Source organism: Pipistrellus kuhlii, unplaced genomic scaffold (genome assembly GCF_014108245.1).
Source record: "Pipistrellus kuhlii isolate mPipKuh1 unplaced genomic scaffold, mPipKuh1.p scaffold_m20_p_32, whole genome shotgun sequence".
Taxonomy (NCBI): domain Eukaryota; kingdom Metazoa; phylum Chordata; class Mammalia; order Chiroptera; family Vespertilionidae; genus Pipistrellus; species Pipistrellus kuhlii.
The window spans coordinates 1,300,343-1,318,573 of NW_023425532.1; the positions used below are offsets into that span (position 1 = coordinate 1,300,343).

General features: G+C 50.6%; 2 protein-coding genes across 2 annotated transcripts; one reads left to right on the forward strand and one right to left on the reverse strand.

Annotated features, from left to right (window-relative positions):
• Positions 1-7,209: 7,209 nt before the first annotated feature.
• PCSK1N (proprotein convertase subtilisin/kexin type 1 inhibitor) lies at positions 7,210-12,796 on the forward strand. The gene is made up of 3 exons (XM_036460640.2): positions 7,210-7,406; positions 11,633-12,108; positions 12,529-12,796. The coding sequence occupies exons 1-3, from the start codon at positions 7,296-7,298 to the stop codon at positions 12,722-12,724; spliced, it is 783 nt and encodes a 260-aa protein (XP_036316533.1). The 5' UTR covers positions 7,210-7,295; the 3' UTR covers positions 12,725-12,796.
• Positions 12,797-14,157: 1,361 nt separating this feature from the next.
• On the reverse strand, positions 14,158-15,304 carry ERAS (ES cell expressed Ras). Its single transcript, XM_036460643.2, has one exon. The coding sequence runs from the start codon at positions 14,956-14,958 to the stop codon at positions 14,278-14,280; it is 681 nt and encodes a 226-aa protein (XP_036316536.1). The 5' UTR covers positions 14,959-15,304; the 3' UTR covers positions 14,158-14,277.
• Positions 15,305-18,231: the final 2,927 nt, after the last annotated feature.

Genomic DNA, 18,231 nt, shown 5'->3' on the forward strand with positions numbered 1-18,231 from the left:
GTCGTCAGCGTCTTCCATCTCTGAACTGTTTCTCTTCTATCATTTATTTTTCAAATCTACTTTTCAATTATAGTTCATATACAATATTATGTTAGTTAAAAAATATATTAGTTTAAGGTGTACAACAGAGGATAAAAAAGGCAATTTGTATGCCTCAAGAGGGACATATTTCTTTGGGTGGGGTGTGTTTTGTTCCTCCTCACCCGAGAATATTTTTTTCATTGATTTTTAGAAAGAGTGGGAAAGGGAAAGACCAAGAGAAACATCGATGTGAGAGAGACGCATCCATGGGTTGCCTTCTGCACGCACCCAACCAGGGCCCCGGCTCAGGGAGGAGCCTGCAACTGAGGTCCATGCCCTTGACCGGAATCAAACTCAGTATCCTTCAGTCCGCAGGCCGATGCTCTCTCTATTCACTGAGCCACACAGACTAGGGCAAGAGGGACATATTTCTTGAGTGAAGTTCAACAGTAGCAGCAAAACAGGCTGGAGTGTCTCCGAAGGGAACTAAGTGCCCCCATGTTAGGTCCCGTTTCCGAAGGGCTAGGTCATGCTGACTTAGTTGTAATGACTTCAGCAGAAACTGTCTGGGAGACCAATGTCCAAATTTTACAAGGTCAAGGTTTGAGAGTAATGTTAAGTACCAGAAGGGGCTTATAGAGAGAAAGCTCTTTTCTGAGATATTTAAAAAAAACAGCATTATTATTCTATTTTATCAGTTGCATGTAGGGGTGTGTGTGTGAGAGAGAGAGAGAGAGAGAGAAAGAGAGATTTAGCAATCAAATTCAGAGTTGCAGCCAGTCTAAAACACACAAGAATTTTTTTTTTCTTAAATGACAGAGGAGACCATAAGAGATAAAAGAATAAGGGAGATAATACTGATATATATATATATATATATATATATATATATATATATATATATGTTATTTATTTATTTATTTGTTTATTTATTTATTTATTTCAGAGAAGAAGGGTGAGGGAGAGAGAAAGAGAAATAGAAACATCAAAGATGAGAGAGAATCATTGATCGGCTGCCTCCTGCATGCCCCACACTGGGGATCAAGCCTGCAACCTGCAACCTGGACGTGTGCCCCTAATCAGAATTGAACCCAGGACCTTCAGTCTGCAGCTCTATACATTGATCCATACCAACTAGGGATATTTTATTTGCTTACTAGATAGTGTCAAAGTATAATAATAGTATAGTGGAATACAAAGAAAAAATACTGAAGAATCAAAATTAATTTATTGATCTATTTTTATATTCATTTTTAATCATTACCTGAGGATATTTATCCATTGATTTTTTAAAAGAGAGAGTGGAAGGGAGAGGGAGAGACAGAGAGAGAGAAAAACATCGATGTGAGAGAGATACTTTGGTTGTGTCCAACACATACCCAGAGCAGGGCCAGGAGCATGCAACCCAGGTACGTGCCCTTGACCAGAATGTGCCCTTGACCGGAATCGAACCCAGGACCCTTCTGTCCGCAGGCCTATGTTCTATCCACTGAGCCAAAACAGGTAAGGCTATTAATCTATTTTTGAATTACATTTGGCATACAATATTATATTAGTTTCAGGTATACAACATAGTAATTAGACATTTATGTACTTTACAAAAGAATCACCCAGATAAGTCTAGTACCCATCTAACAACATACACAGTTATTACAATATTATTATTTTTAATTTTTAAAAAATATATTTCTTTATTGATTTCAGAGAGGAAGGGAGAGGGAGAGAGAGAGATAGAAACACCCATGGTAAGAGAGAATCACTGATTGGTTGCCTCCTGCATGCACCCCCACTGGGGATTGAGCCCGCAACCCAGGCACGTGCCCTTGACCAGAATCGAACTGGGACCCTTCAGTCCACATGCCAACACTCTTTCCACTGAGCCAAACTGGCTAGGGCTATTATTTTTAAATTTTACAATATATATATGTATATATATATATTTAATATATTTTATTGATTTTTCACAGTGAGGAAGAGAGAGGGATACAGAGCTAGAAACATCGATGAGAGAGAATCATCGATCAGCTGCCTCCTGCACACCCCCTACTGGGGATGTGCCCGCAACCAAGGTACATGCCCTTGACTGGAACCGAACCCGGGACCTTTCAGTCCGCAGGCCGATGCTCTATCCACTGAGCCAAACCGGTTTCGGCAATACATATATATTTTTAACAACATATGTTTTTATTTTTTAAATGTATTTTTATTGATTTCAGAGAGGAAGGGAGAGGAAGAAAGAGAGAAAAATCAACGATGAGAGAAAACCATTGATCAGCTGCCCCCTGCACACCCCTGACTGGGGATCAAACCCACAACCGAGGCATGTGATCTTCACTGGAATTGAACCCAGGACCCTTCAGTTCACAGGCTGACACTCTATCCACTGAGCCACACCAGCTAGGACATTTTTTTAAAATTTTATTTTAGAGAAAGAGAGGAAGGGAGACAGACAGGCAGAGACACAGAGAGAAACATCAAGCTGTCGTTTGATTTATTTATGCATTCATTGGTTGACGTGCCCTAACCCAGGATTGTACCCTGACCCGGGATTGAACCCAAAACCTTGGTGTGTGGGGATGATCTCCAACCAACTGAGCTACCCAGCCAGGGCAGAATAATATTGACTAGATCAGAAGTGAGATCTTCTGATATAGTCAATATCAGAGCGCCACATTGATTGGTTGATTCTTGCGTGTGCCCTGATGGGGATCAAACCCACAATGTCTCTCTGGTACTTAACATTAATCCATGATGCGCACCGACCGCTTGCACTAAAATCTGGCTCAGTGGTCTGTAGCCATCAGCTTCTGGAGAATTCTTAAGAACCCGCAGTTTGAAGCCCAGGGCTGTGTTTTTTTTTTAGGTGGGGGCTTCGGAAACAGACGTGGAGGCGCCATCGGAGACTGCAGTTGGGTTAAATCACATTTGTCTGTAAAGGTATAGACACTAGGATCGAAGTGAAATTACAAAACACCGCGGGTAGTCTGTTATTAACCGAGAAGCAGCTAAGGAGAGGTGGTCCCGGCGAAATTAGATCTGATTGCCATCAAGGCTAATGGCCGCACTTCAGTCCTGAGAAGTCTGCGGCTTTCTCAGTACTTGGTTAATCTTGTTTTTAGAATTTTGTTTGGTCTGTCTACTTTTTCTGAAAATTAGGAATGATAATGGCTGTAGAGTTTGCTTTTTTTTTTTTGTGGCTGTAGAGTTTCTGAGGGTTAAAACTATACAGAGTTTTTGACATACAGAAGGCCAAGAGACATATGAAAACATGCTCAAAGTCAGTAATCATCTGAGAGTTGCAAAGGAAAACAACAATGCGGTCCCATCTCCCACCTGTCAGAGTGGCTATCATCAACAAATCAACAAACGACAAGTGCTGGTGAGGATGCAGAGAAAAAGGAACCCTCATGCGCTGCTGGTGGGAATGCAGACTGGGGCAGCCACTGTGGAGAACAGTATGCAGTTTCCTCGGCTTGGGGACTGAAAGGTCCCGGGTTTGATTCCGGTCAAAGGCACGTACCTTGGTTGCAGGCATGTCCCCAATAGGGGGTGTGCAAGAGGCAGCTGATCGATGACTCTCTCTCATCGATGTTTCTAACTCTCTATCTCTCTCCCTTCCTCTCTGTACAAAATCAATAAAATATATTATTAAAAATAAATAAATAAATAAAGAATCAATAAAAACTTATGTAAAAAAAAATTTTAAAAATGGAACTCCCATTTGACCCAGTAATCTCACTGCTAGGAATATATCCTAAGAAACCAGAAACACCAATCAGAAAGGATATATGCACCCCTATGTTCATAGCAGCACAATTCACCATAGCTAAGATTTGGAAACAGCCTAAGTGCCCATCAGCAGATGAGTGGATTCGAAAACTGTGGTACATCTACACAATGGAATACTATGCTGCTGTAAAAAAAGAAGGAACTTTTACCATTTGCAACAGCAGGGATGGACCGGAGAGCATTATGCTAAGTGAAATAAGTCAGTCAGAGAAAGATAAATATCCCATGATCTCACTCATTGTGGAATATAATGAACAACATAAACTGATGAACAAAAATAGAGCCAGAGAAAAAATATTTTAGCATATAATAGAAGTCATCCTACTATTTGCAGATTTTTCATATTTCCTACAACTTTTGTGATATTATACTATGTTAGTACAGTTTTGGTAATATTATATTTAAAATATTTTTCTTGAAATATTAATGTCTATTGCATGTAAATGGTTAATTATTTTGCATCTACAATCTGGTAATGGATTTATTTTGTATATTGTAAAAAATATAAAGCTACTATAAAGCATAAAAAATATACAGTTTTAAAATAACAGTTATTTTTAAAATATATTTTTTTATTTTAAAAAGGAAAGGAGAGGGAGAAAGAGACAGAAACATCAATGATGAGAGAGGATAATTGGTTGGCTGCTTCCTGCATGCAATACATCGGGGATTAAGCTCACAACCAAGCATGTGCCCTGACCTAGAATTGAACGAGGACCTACTGATTCATAAGTCGATGCTCAACCACTGAACCGTCAGCTGAGCAATCCCGGAGTTATTTAAATATGTGCAATGCATGTACCTGTTATTGGAAAGATGAGATACCCCATCAGGAACACCAAAGGGAACCATCTCCCCTATCAGTTCAGGAGAAGCTTAATTCACCTGGAAAAGTAACCACAAGAACATGCTCATGGTCCCTTTGGGAGTGTTTAAAGGGCCTTGAGCCCTGACCAGTTTGGCTCAGTGGATAGAGCATCAACCTGAAGACTGAAGGGTCCCAGGTTCAATTCCGGTCAAGGGCATGTACCTTGCTTGCAGGCACATCCCCAGTAGGGAGTGTGCAGGAGGCAGCTGATCGGTGTTTCTCTCTCATCGATGCTTCTAATTCTCTCTCCCTCTCCCTTCCTCTCTGTAAAAAATCAATAAAATATATTAAAAAAAATAAAAGGGCCTTGAGTCTCTGGTTCCTATCCACACCCTGCCTTTACAGTCTTTGCCATCCTATATGATAAAAGGCCAATATGCAAATCGACCAAATGCAGAAAGACCAGTCACTATAATGCTCACTGACCACCAGGGGACAGCCGCTCAATGTAGAAGCTGCCCCCTGGTGGTCAGTGCGCTCCCACAGGGAGATCATATCTCAGCCAGAAGCCGGGCTCACGGCTGGCGAGCAGTGCTGGTGGCTGGAGCCTCTCCAGCCTCCACTGTAGGCGGGTGGTAAGGAGCGAGGGGTCTCAGACTTCGAGAGGGCACAGGCTGGGCTGAGGGATCCTCAGTGCATGAAATTTCGTGCACCAAGCCTCCAATAATTATATATTGGAGGTATGACATTCAAGGGTACTTTCCCAGTTACCCTATCACCCGACCAGGTGGCTAAATTGGTTGGAGGGTGGTCCCATACACCAAAAGATAGCAGGTTCGATTCCTAGTCAGGGCACAAATTGATTGGTTGTACCCACCACAACTGGGGACTGAACTGGCAGCCCAGGCATGTATGTGAGACAACACTCCAACCAACGGGGCCACACTGGTCAAGACCGTTTAGTTTACTGACTTACTGATGATAGCCATTCTGACAGGTGTAAGGTGATGTTTCCCCCTTTGCAGAACTGATGTAGCTATTCACAGACCTTTATTTTTGTTGTTGTTAATCCTTACCCATGGATATTCTTTCTTTTAAAAATTTCTTTATTGATTAAGGTATTACAAATGTGTCCTTATTCCCCCATTCCCCCCCCCCAGCGCCCCAATCATGCCCTCACCACCCCCCGTGGATATTTTTTCCATTGATTTTTTTTTTTTTTTTAGGAAGAATGGGAAGAGGAGGAGGAGAAAGAGAGAAACATCAATGTGAGAGAGACACATTTATTGGTTGATTCTTTTTTAATATATATATTTTATTGATTTTTTACAGAGAGGAAGAGAGAGGGATAGAGAGTTAGAAACATCGATGAGAGAGAATCACCAATCAGCTGCCTCCTGCACACCCCCCACTGGGGATGTGCCCGCAACCAAGGTACATGCCCTTGATCGGAATCGAACCCGGGACCTTTCAGTCCGCAGGCTGACGCTCTATCCACTGAGCCAAACCGGTTTCGGCTAGCCCTGGGTATTTAATCTTCAGCTCCATAAGGAGATGCATATAATGATTTTCATTGTAAAGTTGTTTGTAATACTGAGGAGATGGAGGCTTGGACCGCAAAGGCATTCTGTAACTGCTCATAGTAATACATACTTCCTGCAAGTTTTTTTTTTTCCAGACAACAGAGAAAAGTGTAAAGAAGAAAGTGACAAATCATTAGTTATCTCCCCACCCATATATCCCCACTAACATTGTCTTCCCATGGACACACAGTTTTACCGAAGATTTTTTCCCCTTTGAAGTGCCATTTTAAGTGGCTTGAAACTCTCTCTGGAACAATGAATGGGTAAAAACCTAGCTATCTATGTATTTATATAAAAACAAATATATGCAGAAAACAAAAATAAAGACAGAGGCTGTAGGAGGGTTGTAAAGAGAGAGAGAAAGAGAGGCAGGGATAGACAGATGGGAGAGGAAGACAGTTGCCAGTACCGGCACAGAAGGACAAAGAGAACCAGGGAGAGCCATAGGGAGGGATGAAGATGCTAGCAAAGACATAAGGACAGGGATGGAAAGGAGCGCGCATTGAGCTCCTACTGTGTGTCATTCTCATTAAAGTCGCTATGAGAGGCATTACTAGTAACCCTTTATGCAGGGGATGAGGGGAGCCTTAGAATGGTGGACTGAGTGGTCCATGGTCACATCACCGAACCGAACCCAATGCCCTTGAAGGGCTTGGACCGCAGAGGCCTTCTGTAACTGCTCATCCAGTAAACAAAGCCATAGATCTGCTCCTCAAGGCAGAAGAGGGGGGACCAGACCCCCATTCCACTCATCTGAGTCAATTTTTCCAGTCTGTTTGTTAAGGCGACAGCAAGGTCTGTTGCCCGGGCAACTGCCCTCCAAGTGCCATGGCAACCGCCATCACAGTCTCCAGCTCTCCACCTTGCCCCTTGGGCATCTCCATGGAGACGGGGCGGGATGGAAAGGTTGCAGGGGGAGCTCAGAGGATGCGCCTGCGTCTAGTGGCGGGAGGGGGTGAGCGGGAGATGGCAGCTGCCCCCACCCCCCACCCCGGCGTGCGCAGTCGCAGAGCACCGCAGCTTGGAACGCTCACCCAGGCGCTGCGCATTTGCCAGCCAGTCCGCCCGTCCGGAGCCCGGCTCGCTGGGGCAGCATGGCGGGGTCGCCACTGCTCGGCGGGCCGAGGGCCGGGGGCGTCGGCCTTCTGGTCCTGCTGCTGCTGGGCTTACTCCGGCCTCCCGCCGCTCTCTGTGCACGGGTAAAGGTGCGACCCGGGCGGGCGATGGGGGTGGGGAGGATGCTACCCAGCCTCGCTGGCCCTGGCTCCCCGGCTGTGCGGAGACATCTGTTAGGATGGCCCGGGGTCCAGGCTGGGTGTCTGGGCATTCGGGGGCAGTACCTTGGGCTCAGCCCGCAGCTGCGCCCTGCCCATCCCTGGCGCTGTCCACGGGCCCAGCACACATAACGGAAAGGGATGCGCGCATCCATTCGTGTGCGCGTGCCATGTGATGACAGGGGTGCGGTGTGGTGTCCTTGTGCGTGTGTCCTTGTGCGTGTCCTCTGATGGGCCCGGCTGTGCAGTGTGCTTTTGTGTGCCCTTTCTTAGGAACACCCTGTGTGTGTTTGTGACTTCCATAGCAATGGCGTGACCTTTGGGCGTGTCTGTGTTTGTGTGTGTGAGCGTGCATGCGCGCATGTGTGCGCGCACGCGGATGCCTTTGCTTGGGAGGGCGTGGTCTTTGCATCCCCGTGTCCATTTCGGGTCTGTTAGACGGAGCGACCGCGATGTTGGACGTGTGTTCGTGAGGCTGTTTGTCCCTGTGTCTCTGTGCAGCCCTGTCACTGTGGGGAGAGGGGCCATGTCTCTGCTGCATTGTGTCTTTGAGGGGGTGGGGCGTGTCCTTACATTTGGACAGCCTGGCCATTGTAACTGCATGGGCAGCGATGCGTGAATGCGTGCAGTTCTTTTCCCGTGCATGTGGCACTGCTGGGTTGCATGTGTGACATCTCCAGGCCTGTCAGTCCATGTGTGTGTGTGAGGCTGTGATTGCTGGTGATTGTGATTCCTTGGGGGCTGGGGGGGGGGGGAATGCCAAGGACACTTGGGGCACATCCTCTGAAGAGCTGGAGGATTTCAAAAACTATTAAATATTGTATATATGACATAATAGAATTAACTTACATGTTCAATGTAAGGAATAAAGAGAAAATAACCCCCATGGGTATCTACCACTCAGTTTAAGAAACAGAATGTGACCAGAGAAGTCCCTAGCTTCCCCAATAACGATCCTACATTTCCTGTTCTTTGATCCCTTACCTTTGTTTGTACCTTATGACAGATGCAATATCTTAGTTTTTCCTCATGGAAATGGAATCATAGCGGTTCTGGTCTCTGGTCATCACTAGGAAGTCATTAGGTGACTTAGTCTCAGGTATCTCCAGTGGAATTCGTTTTCTCTCTCTACACTGGTTATGAGATAACCTCCATATTGAAGTGTGTGGCTATAATTCATTTTTAATCCTTTTTATTCATTGAGTTTAGAGAGAGAGAAGGAAGAAGGAGAGAGAGGAAGAGAGATTCATTCATTTGCCCTAACCTGTAACCTTGGCATATTGGGATGATGCTCTGACTAGGGCCTACAATTCATTTTTTATTACTGCATAATATTCCATCCTATGAGTATATCATTAGTATATGAGTGCCTTGGCCAGGTAGATCAGTTGGTTAGAGCGTTGTCCTGATACACCAAGGTTTCGGATCCGATACCTGCTCAGAGCCCACATGAGAATTAACCAATGAATGCATAAAGAAATGGAGCAACAGATCTCACTCTCTGAAAAATCAATAAATAGAAAAATTTAAAAAGCATACGAGTATGCCATGGTTTCTGGATGCATTCTCAGGGTCAGAGGCATTGGGGCTGTTTCCAGACTTTTCCTTCTTTTTTTCTTTTTTTAAAAAATATATATTTTATTGATTTTTTTACAGAGAGGAAGGGAGAGCTTTCTACATCAATGAGAGAGAAACATCGATCAGCTGCCTCCTGCACAACCCCCACTGGGAATGTGCCCACAACCAAGGTACATGCTCTTGACCGGAATCGAACCCGGGACCTTTCAGTCCGCAGGCCGACGTTCTATCTACCGGTTAGGGCAAGACTTTTTGCCTTTTTAGCAACTTTTTGGCTGTGTTATGCATCGTACCTCACTGGTATTTTAATTTGCATTTTCCTGATCACTACTTAAGTTGATATGTTCCATATGTTTAGTAACTGTTTTTGTTTCTTTTTTGCGAAATACTTGATCATGAATTTTGCCTGTTTCTTATTGCTTTTAAATGTTCTTTGAATATTGGATACTAACTCTTCATTTTGGGTTGCAGGCATATTCTCCCACTCTGGCTTACTTTTGGTTCTTATTTTTATTTTTAAATATATTTTATTGATTTTTTACAGAGGAAGGGAGAGGGGTAGAGAGCTAGAAACATCGATGAGAGAGAAACATTGACCAGTTGCCTCCTGCACACCCCCTACTGGGGATGTGCCCGCCACAACCAAGGTACATGCCCTTGACCAGAATCGAACCTGGGACCTTTCAGTCCGCAGGCTGATGCTCTATCCACTGAGCCAAACCAGATTTGGCTGGTTCTTATTTTAAAAGTGAATTTTATTTTATTTTATTGTATTGATTTTAGAGTGAGGGAGAAACAGGGATGGGTTGTCTCCTGCATGTGCCAAAGTGGGAATTGAACCAGCTCCCTTCTAGTGTACTGGACGATGCTCCAACCAGCTGAGCCACTGGCCAGGGCTACTTTTCATCCTTTTGACAGTGTCTTCGGACAAAAAGAAATTCTCAATTTTAATGTAGTCAAATGTATTTCTTTTCCTTTTCCCCAAATTTGGATCAGTGGTTCCTGCATGATAGTGAAGAAGTCTGGGCTGTCCCCACTACCCTGTCATGTAGCGAGTGTCTATCTGTGTGCATCTGTTTCTGCGCTCTCTTCAGTCCTGGTTCCTGTGTGTGTCTAATCTGTTTAACTTGCCCATTTAGTTGTTCAATGTAATTTGATTTAAAATATATTCTTAGATGTTCTAGAATCTAGATATTTATTTCTCAAATCTTCATTCATAGTCAGATTTATGTCCTGGTTCGTACTTTTGATATCCTCTTTTATTTCCTTTTAAAAATATATATTTTATTGATTTTTTTTTTTTTTTTTTTTTTTTTTTTTTTTTTTTTTTTTTTTTTTTTACAGAGAGGAAGGGAGAGGGATAGAGAGAAACATCGATGAGATAGAAACATTGATCAGCTGCCTCCTGCACACCTCCTACTGGGGATGTGCCCGCAACCAAGGTACATGGCCTGGACCGGAATCGAACCCGGGACTCTTCAGGCCGCAGGTCGATGCTCTATCCACTGAGCCAAACCGGAAACACCCCAAATGTTCACCAATTGAAGACTGGTTAAACATTGTACATCCGCACAAAATGGACTCATTGCAGAAGATGGGGGTGGGGGTTGGGGGGAGACAAAACAGAAAAAAGAAAGGATGTTTTGAAAGGGCTGATGTAGATCCAGATTCCCAACAGCGAGGTGTGAAGTCAGCCACCTTCTGGGTAAAACAAGTGGACAAGAGGAACCTATAAAATGCAAACCTAGGTCCCCATTGTCCGCGATAGTAACAGAAAAGTCTAGAGCTGTCTTATCTGCCATTTCCAGAAGCCCTAGACTAGTTCTGAATTGCTAGGAAATTGCTATGTGGGAGGAATTGGGGGTCTTTTGTGGTCTTAAGTGTGTCTGGAGATATTTGGGGGTCTCCAGTGGCCTTAGGGGTGCCTAGGTGTGTGTGTGTGTGTGTGTGTGTGTGTGTGTGTATAAATATATTTTATTGATTTTTTACAGAGAGGAAGGGAAAGGGATAGAGTCAGAAACATCGATGAGAGAGAAATATCGATCAGCTGCCTCCTGCACACCCCCCACTGGGGATGTGCGCGCAACCAAGGTACATGCCTTTGACCAGAATCAAACCTGGGACCCCTCAGTCCTCAGGCTGACACTCTGTCCACTGAGCCAAACCGGCTAGGGAAGGCATCTTTTATTTAAAACAGCACCTGAATGTCTTCACAGTGCCCTCTTCCTACAAGGCAGCCGAGTGGGGCCTTTGACACTAATTTCTTTTTTATTTTTATTTTTAAAAATATATTTTATTGATTTTTACAGAGAGGAAGGAAAAAGGATAGGGAGTTAGAGACACCGATCAGCTGCCTCCTGCACACCCCCTACTGGGAATGTGCCCGCAGCCAAGGTACATGCCCTTGCCTGGAATCGAACCCGGGATCCTTCAGTCCGCAGGCCGATGCTCTACCCATTGAGCCACACCGGCCAGGGCTGCCTGGGTATATCTGAGAAGCCACGGGGCCTTGGAGGCCCCCGGGTTTGGGGTCCATGGCCTGACGGACCCCTCCTTCCCCCCACCTTGTCTTCCCGCAGGATCCCCGCGGCCCGGGCGCGGCCTCGGCGGCCCTGGGCGAGGCGGGAGCGGCGCGGCGCTTCCGGCGGGCGGCGCGGGGCGAGTCGGCGGCGGCGGCGCAGGAGCTGGCCCGCGCGCTGGCGCACCTGCTGGAGGCCGAGCGGCAGGAGCGGGCGCGGGCCGAGGCGCGGGAGGCGGAGGACCAGCAGGCGCGGGTGCTGGCGCAGCTGCTGCGGGGCTGGGGCGCCCCCCGCGCCGCCGACCCCGCCGCGGCCCCGGGCCCCGAGGACGACCCCGACGCGCCCGCCGCGCAGCTGGCCCGCGCCCTGCTCCGCGCGCGCCTGGACCCCGCCGCCCTGGCCGCGCAGATGGCGCCCGCCCCGGTGCCCCCCGCGGCGCTGCGGCCCCGGCCCCCCATCTACGACGACGGCCCCGCGGGCCCCGAGGCCGAGGACGACGGCGACGACGCGTCCGATGTGGACCCCGAGCTGCTGAGGTAGCGGCCGCCCGCATCCCGGGCCCCGCGTGGATCTGGGACCCTAATAAGGTGCCCGGATCGTCCCGCTTTGGGCGGGACAGTCCCGGTTTCTAACAATTTCTCCCGCATCCCGTGGCGTTTTTAAAAAGTCCCATTTTTTTTTGGAAAGAATCTTTAACATCTTTCCAAAAATCGGGACTGTTTTCAAACGCTGCGGGACGCGGGAACAATTGTTAGAAATCGGGACTGTCCCGCCCAAAGCGGGACGCTCTGGTCACCTTACCCTAGGAGGGAGCGAGCCCTGGACCCGGGGTGTGGGTAGCGATGTCTGGCTGGGGGACTTTTTTTTGGGGGGGGGGGGCGGGACAGTATGGGGAAGCAGGGCCATCTGGGTCCTAGAGCCGGGGCGTGGATAAGCATCCGTTCTGCTCCCTGCAGGTACCTGCTGGGCCGGATCCTCTCGGGAAACCCGGATGCCGAGGCGGGGGCTACCCAGCGCCGCCGCCTCCGCCGCGCCGCCGCCGACCAGGACCTGGGCCCGGAGGTGCCGCCTGATGGGGTGCTGGGGGCGCTGCTGCGCGTGAAGCGCCTGGAGACCCCCGCGCCCCTGGCGCGCCGCCTCCTGCCGCCCTGAGCACCGCCGGGGATCCTGCTGGCCCTCGGGTCCAGGGCTACCCCTCCCCCCGCCCCCGACACCCCAACCCCTCTGGCCAGGGCCCTCGATCGCTCCTGCCCCCTCCCCCACCCCCTGCTGCCCGCTCCTCCCCCAACACCCAGAAGGCTCCTCAGCCGCTGGCTGGGCTGCTCCTCCGTAGGCGGGTACCCATGGCCACCCCTCCCCCAACACCCCCAGGTCCCCACCCCCAGCCGTAGTTACTGCTCTCAGAACGCCCCAAAATTGCCACCGCGCGCCCCACAATAAATAAGATCTAAAGCAGCTATGCATTGTCTCAGTTTCTAGGGGTTGGTGAGGGTTGCTCTTTTTTTATTATTATTGTTTAAATTTCTTTATTGATGAAGGTATCACATATTTGTTCTCATTCCCCCATTCCCATCCCAAACCCCTCCCCACATATGCCCACCCCCCTGTTGTCCTTGACCACTGGGTAGGCTCATATGTACGCACACAAGTCCTTTGGTTGATCTCTCCCCCTTACCCCCACCCTCCCCTGCCTTCCCTCTGAGGTCCGACAGTCTGATCCATGCCTCCTTTTTTTTTCTTTTTTTTTTTTTATGGCCACTCTTAAACCAGGAAGAGCGGCCCCTCACCTTGGTCTGACTCTTTAGAGACCCCTTCTTTAGTCTGCACCCCACTTCTAGGCCTCCCTCGGGCTTTGGTGCCACTTTCAAGCTACCAGCATAAGAGAAAGGGGGTGGCCTGCAAATCCAGGCTCAGCCCTCCCCTCCCATTCACAAACTGGCATGAAACAGCAGTACCAGAACTGAGAATCTGGGCCTCAGGCCGTTTAAAAAAAAAGTTATTTGTCAAGATAGAGTGACAGGACATATCTTACATTTGTTAGCTTGACCTGTAATGTTTACATATTTCCATTGGATAGAAGCCACCCTGTCCGTATTGCCCAGCTCTGGAGGTCCTGGAGGTGGTGTTGGCAGCTGGTCTGTGGTCATGGCCTTTGCATTGGCAATTTTCTTTGCCCCTAGCTACCTGTGAGCTAATGTCACCTACTCAATAAGGCGTTCCTTGACCTCCCTGTTCTGCTTTATCCCTTCAGCTGCCTTTAATACACAGTCTTGTGTCATACAAGGGCAGGGACTGTGTGTGTGTGTGTGTGTGTGCGCGCGCGTGTCTGCACCCAAAGCCAGGCCCGGCACACAGCGAGGGGGCTTCCCCCCATTTCTTGAATGAATGAGCTCTCCCGATCCAACTACCATTCTCCCCAGTTTCGCACCCAGCCACCCACATAACGCTCGGCACGGAGGCAGCTTTGAAACCTGAGAACACCATTTATTTCATTTTCCACAAAATCTCCGAGCTTGACAAAACATAACCAACAGTATCTTCCACAATAACAAAAAGCCCGCCACCAAACAAACCCCCCCCCCCCCCGGAAGAGGGGTCCAGCTACCCTAAACACACCCGGTGTCCCACCCAGCTAGGCCTGGGGTTCTCACACAAGGAGGCATCCCCCTGGCCCGGGGGACGGTCCATGTTTCTGACCGAGACCTTCAGGCCACGGAGCAGCCGCAGTGGCACATGGTCTTCTGGTGGCGGGACTTACTCTCAGGCTCCTTGGCCATGGCCTCCTGCACCTTCTGGATCTCGTGGACGAGCAGGGCGAAGGCCTCCTCCACGCCCTGTCTGGTTTTGGCCGAGGTCTCCACGAAGGGCGCCCCCCAGCTCTTGGCCAGGGCCACAGCGGCGGCGTGGGCCTCTCCAGCGGCGCTCACCAGGTCGCACTTGTTGCCCACGAGGACGAGGGGCCGGGTGTAGTGAGGGCCCCAGGTGGCCCGCATCTGCTGCAGCTGCGTTAGGGACGCCGGGTCATCCAGGGCGAAGACACCCAACACGCCATCCCCCGCGGCCAGGCACTGGTCTCGCAGGGCCTTGTGGGTGGGCTGGCCGGCCGTATCCAGCACATTCAGGATGTAGCCGCCGTGGTCCAGGGTCACCTCCTTCCAGTAGGAATCCTGGATCGTGGGGTCGTGGTCTTCCACGAAGCACTGGTGGTTCAGCTGGATGGTCAGGGCGCTCTTGCCCACTCCACTGGCGCCCACCACCACGGCCTTGTACTCCGGCAGCTGCTTGCCCCTGGAAGGTGCCGGAGCCTTGCGGCTCTCCTCCTGACTGCCAGGGCTCCAGGTGCCCAGGCCCAGATCAAGCATGCTAGGCTTTTTGGGGCGCGCCATGCTCAGGGAAGAGAAGAGATGCAGACAGCAGGCCCTGCCGCTGGGAAGAGAAGACAGACAATGGGGGGGGGGGGCGGGGGCCAGGCAGGGGGAGTTTAGGTGAGGAGACCATGAGGACAGAGGGCAGCTGGGGTCACTGAGTCAACACTCACTGCGTGCCCAGCGCGTGCTAATCACCATCTAATATGCTACACCCATTATTTATATGATTTTTCTCTCCCTCCCTTCTGCTACCTAAAGCTCTGGGCAGGCAGGGGTTTTAAAAACAGCTTTGTTGAGATAGTTTTTACACCATAAGTTAACCTAGTTAAAGTGTACAATCAATGACTCAGTATATTCACGGAGCTATGCAGCCATCAGCAACCTAATTTTGGAACATTTTCTTCACCCCAAAAGGGACGACCCCCCCTTTACCCCCCCCCACCCCCGCCATCAGACTTCGTTGGCTTGGCTTTGAGTTTTTAACTGTTGAAGCCCAGCCCAGCACAATGCCTGTCACCCAGTAAGAGCTGAGCAATATTCCTCCTCCCCATCCCTCCCCGGGGAGCATATGCCCTAAGGTGAGGACAGCGAACCAAATAAATAAGCAAATTATGAGGTCTGTAAGCCGGTGTCTAACATTCAGTCTTTATTGCCTATTCAACACGCCGCTGCCAGGAACCTACCGCGTGGCAAGGTGGGGGTGGGGGGGGGACAGACACCAAACCTCGGCCCTCAAGAATATGCCCATGCAGTCAGGAAGACAGAAAACAACAGAGATATTTCAGCAACAGGTGGGAAGCATGCAGAGGTGCTCGGCTCATGTTAGCATTTGTTAGGATCCCGTTTTCATTCATTACCGCGGGAAGCTCCTGGCACACCAGGCACGGTGGGGATGGGGGCAGTGGGAGGTGTGGCGGTGGGTACGCGGGCGGTAAACAAAATAAAGTCCCTGCCCCAGGGAGGATTAGATTTGAAAAGTGAGAAAGAGACCGTAAACAAGATAAGTAAATTACCGAGCAATTAGGAGAGCATGGGCACACAGCGGGCGCCCAGCGAAATGAGTGTTATCTATTAATAGCAAATCACCGTTCCCTCATTCAATACACATCCTGATCTCCGTCCAGTGTGTGGCCTCAGGAAATGCATCTGAATGGCCGTTCTCCCAGGAAAGCCAGGAGCGATGGCAGTTTAGGGGTGGATGTGTGTGTTTGTGTTGAGTTTCGGAGCCAGAGGCCAGTAAGGCCCAGCTGTGTGGTCCTCAGCCCGAGCGAGCCCTGCATAGTTAACGGATGTGCTGGCCCGGGAAGGGGGCGTGGTGAGGAAAGAGTTAAACAGGACAGAGTTCGGGGGTCCCCAACGTTGGGGAGACAGAAAGAGGGAGAAGATTTAGCTCTGAGGACAAACTGGGGGGCGGGGGTGAGGGTGGATGTGGAGAGGATTCTGGTCTATTCCGAAGGTGGAATGAGCTGGCAGGTGAAATTCAGAGGCCGGGGAGGGGGGTCACGGATGGCTCCTGAGCTTGGGGCCCGGGCAGATGGAAACCCGGGGGTTCCATTATCGGAGGGTGGGGACGTTTGGGATGGGCTTTTCCCGCTTGGCAAGACGCCAGGGCTGGGGCCGTGACTCTAAAAGCACTAGGTATTATTTCCTGAGGACCCATCTACCTGCCGGCCATGCCAACACCCAGGTCCCCTGACACCCTGGGAGGAGTGGGCGACCATCCGCGCAGCCGCTCTATGGATGGGGAGCAGCGAGGGGGGCTCGGAGAAGCCTGAGGTCCCGCAGCCCATCAGGGACCCACCGAGGGCAGGTTTCCCCTTCGCAGCCACTTGCTGCTCTTGGAGTATCATTATGGGGTTCTTAAGACCAGGACACCCCCCTCCCCCACCCCACTGCACCCCACCCCCATCCCCGCTGCCAGGACCGCATCCTTTGTGTGTCCTTTGTGTTCGCCTAGCTACCTGTGGGGGGTGGGTTGGGGGTGGCAGATTCAGGGGGAGTAGGGGTGGGGGGAACACCCCAATGGGAGCCCTTACAAGCCCCCCTTGCAGGGCTAGCCCGGGACCCCTCCACCGTGCTTCCCCGGGACGGAGCCAGGTGCAGTGGAGTTTGGGGCGGGGAGGACTACTCCCCAATTTTACCCTAAATCCCTGACCCTGTGCCCAGTTCGGACCATCTCGGCCAGTTTCTCTTAGGCGGGACGGGGGGGGGGGGGGCACGGGAAGGAGCCCCTCACCCTGAGGCTGGGTCTGCGGGTTCGCAGCCCCATTCCCGCCTGCACGTCCCGGCCCAGCTCGGCCTCCACTAAGCCGGAGGCGGGAGGGCTGGGATGTGGTGGCGCCCCCCCCTCCCCCAGGAGGAGCGGCAGAAGAGGAAGGGTCCCCTAAAACCCACCTCCAGCCCTAGGGGGAGAGCCCTCCCGGGTCGGGCTGGGCTCGGCTGGGGGTCCAGCCAGCGGCTCACCTCAGTCCGGGAGAGGAGATGCGCTGGGACCCGAACTCGAACTCGCTGCGGCTCTGACAGGACCAGCAGTGCGAGAGGGGCAGCACTACCCCCGAGCAGAGAGCAGGGGGCGGGGGATACGCATGCGCCTGGCCCGCCCCCTGGCCCCTGCCCGGCAGCTCCTCTCCCCTCGCTCGCTCGCCCCCCGCCCGGAGTGAGCGGGTGAGCGCAGGTCTTGCCCTGCTGGCTGGTGCCGCCAAGGGAGTCTGATCGGGGTGCGCTGCCAAGGCCAGACCTGCGCGTGTGCCCTCTGCGTGTGCCCTCTGCGTGGGGCTGCGCCTCGCCCTTACCTTGCCCCGATTGGGGCTGCGGTTTGGGGGTTTTAGTGTATTTGGGATGTCGGATTGGATTTTGACCTGAGTGGCTAGGCTTTGGGAAGTGTTTTGGAAGAGCCTCTTTGAGGCCACGGAGCCTGCGCTGTGGCAAGCAGGCTTTTTGGTAGCTTGGGAGAGGGTTGTCTGTTCCTGGAGGGAAAGGCGCCAGAGAGCATCATGTCCATGCCTGGAGGGAAAGAGTGGCAGAGGAGTGGTTATTCTGTCAGGGCATACGGTCTGGTATGAGGCAGACATGTGCCAAGGTTACATTCCCCAGACTCCCTTGCAGCTATCAGTCACAGTTCTGACCAATGAGATAGAAGCAGGGGTTGCTGGAGGGGGCATCCAGAATGTTGCTTAAAGGAAGGACTGAGCTACCACAGCTCCCTTCCCCTTCCTCTTGCCTGGGTGGGGCTCTGGTGATCATTTTGGGGCCATAATATGGCCTTGAAAAGTCCAGAAAACCTCAGCCTTG

Excerpts from the sequence above, each read along its gene's own strand:
- PCSK1N (XM_036460640.2), top strand. The coding sequence starts at position 7,296 with ATGGCGGGGTCGCCACTGCTCGGCGGGCCGAGGGCCGGGGGCGTCGGC. Across the intron at positions 7,407-11,632 it reads CTCTCTGTGCACGGGTAAAG|GATCCCCGCGGCCCGGGCGC; the intron begins GTGCGACCCGGG and ends GTCTTCCCGCAG. Across the intron at positions 12,109-12,528 it reads GTGGACCCCGAGCTGCTGAG|GTACCTGCTGGGCCGGATCC; the intron begins GTAGCGGCCGCC and ends TGCTCCCTGCAG.
- ERAS (XM_036460643.2), bottom strand. The coding sequence starts at position 14,958 with ATGGCGCGCCCCAAAAAGCCTAGCATGCTTGATCTGGGCCTGGGCACC.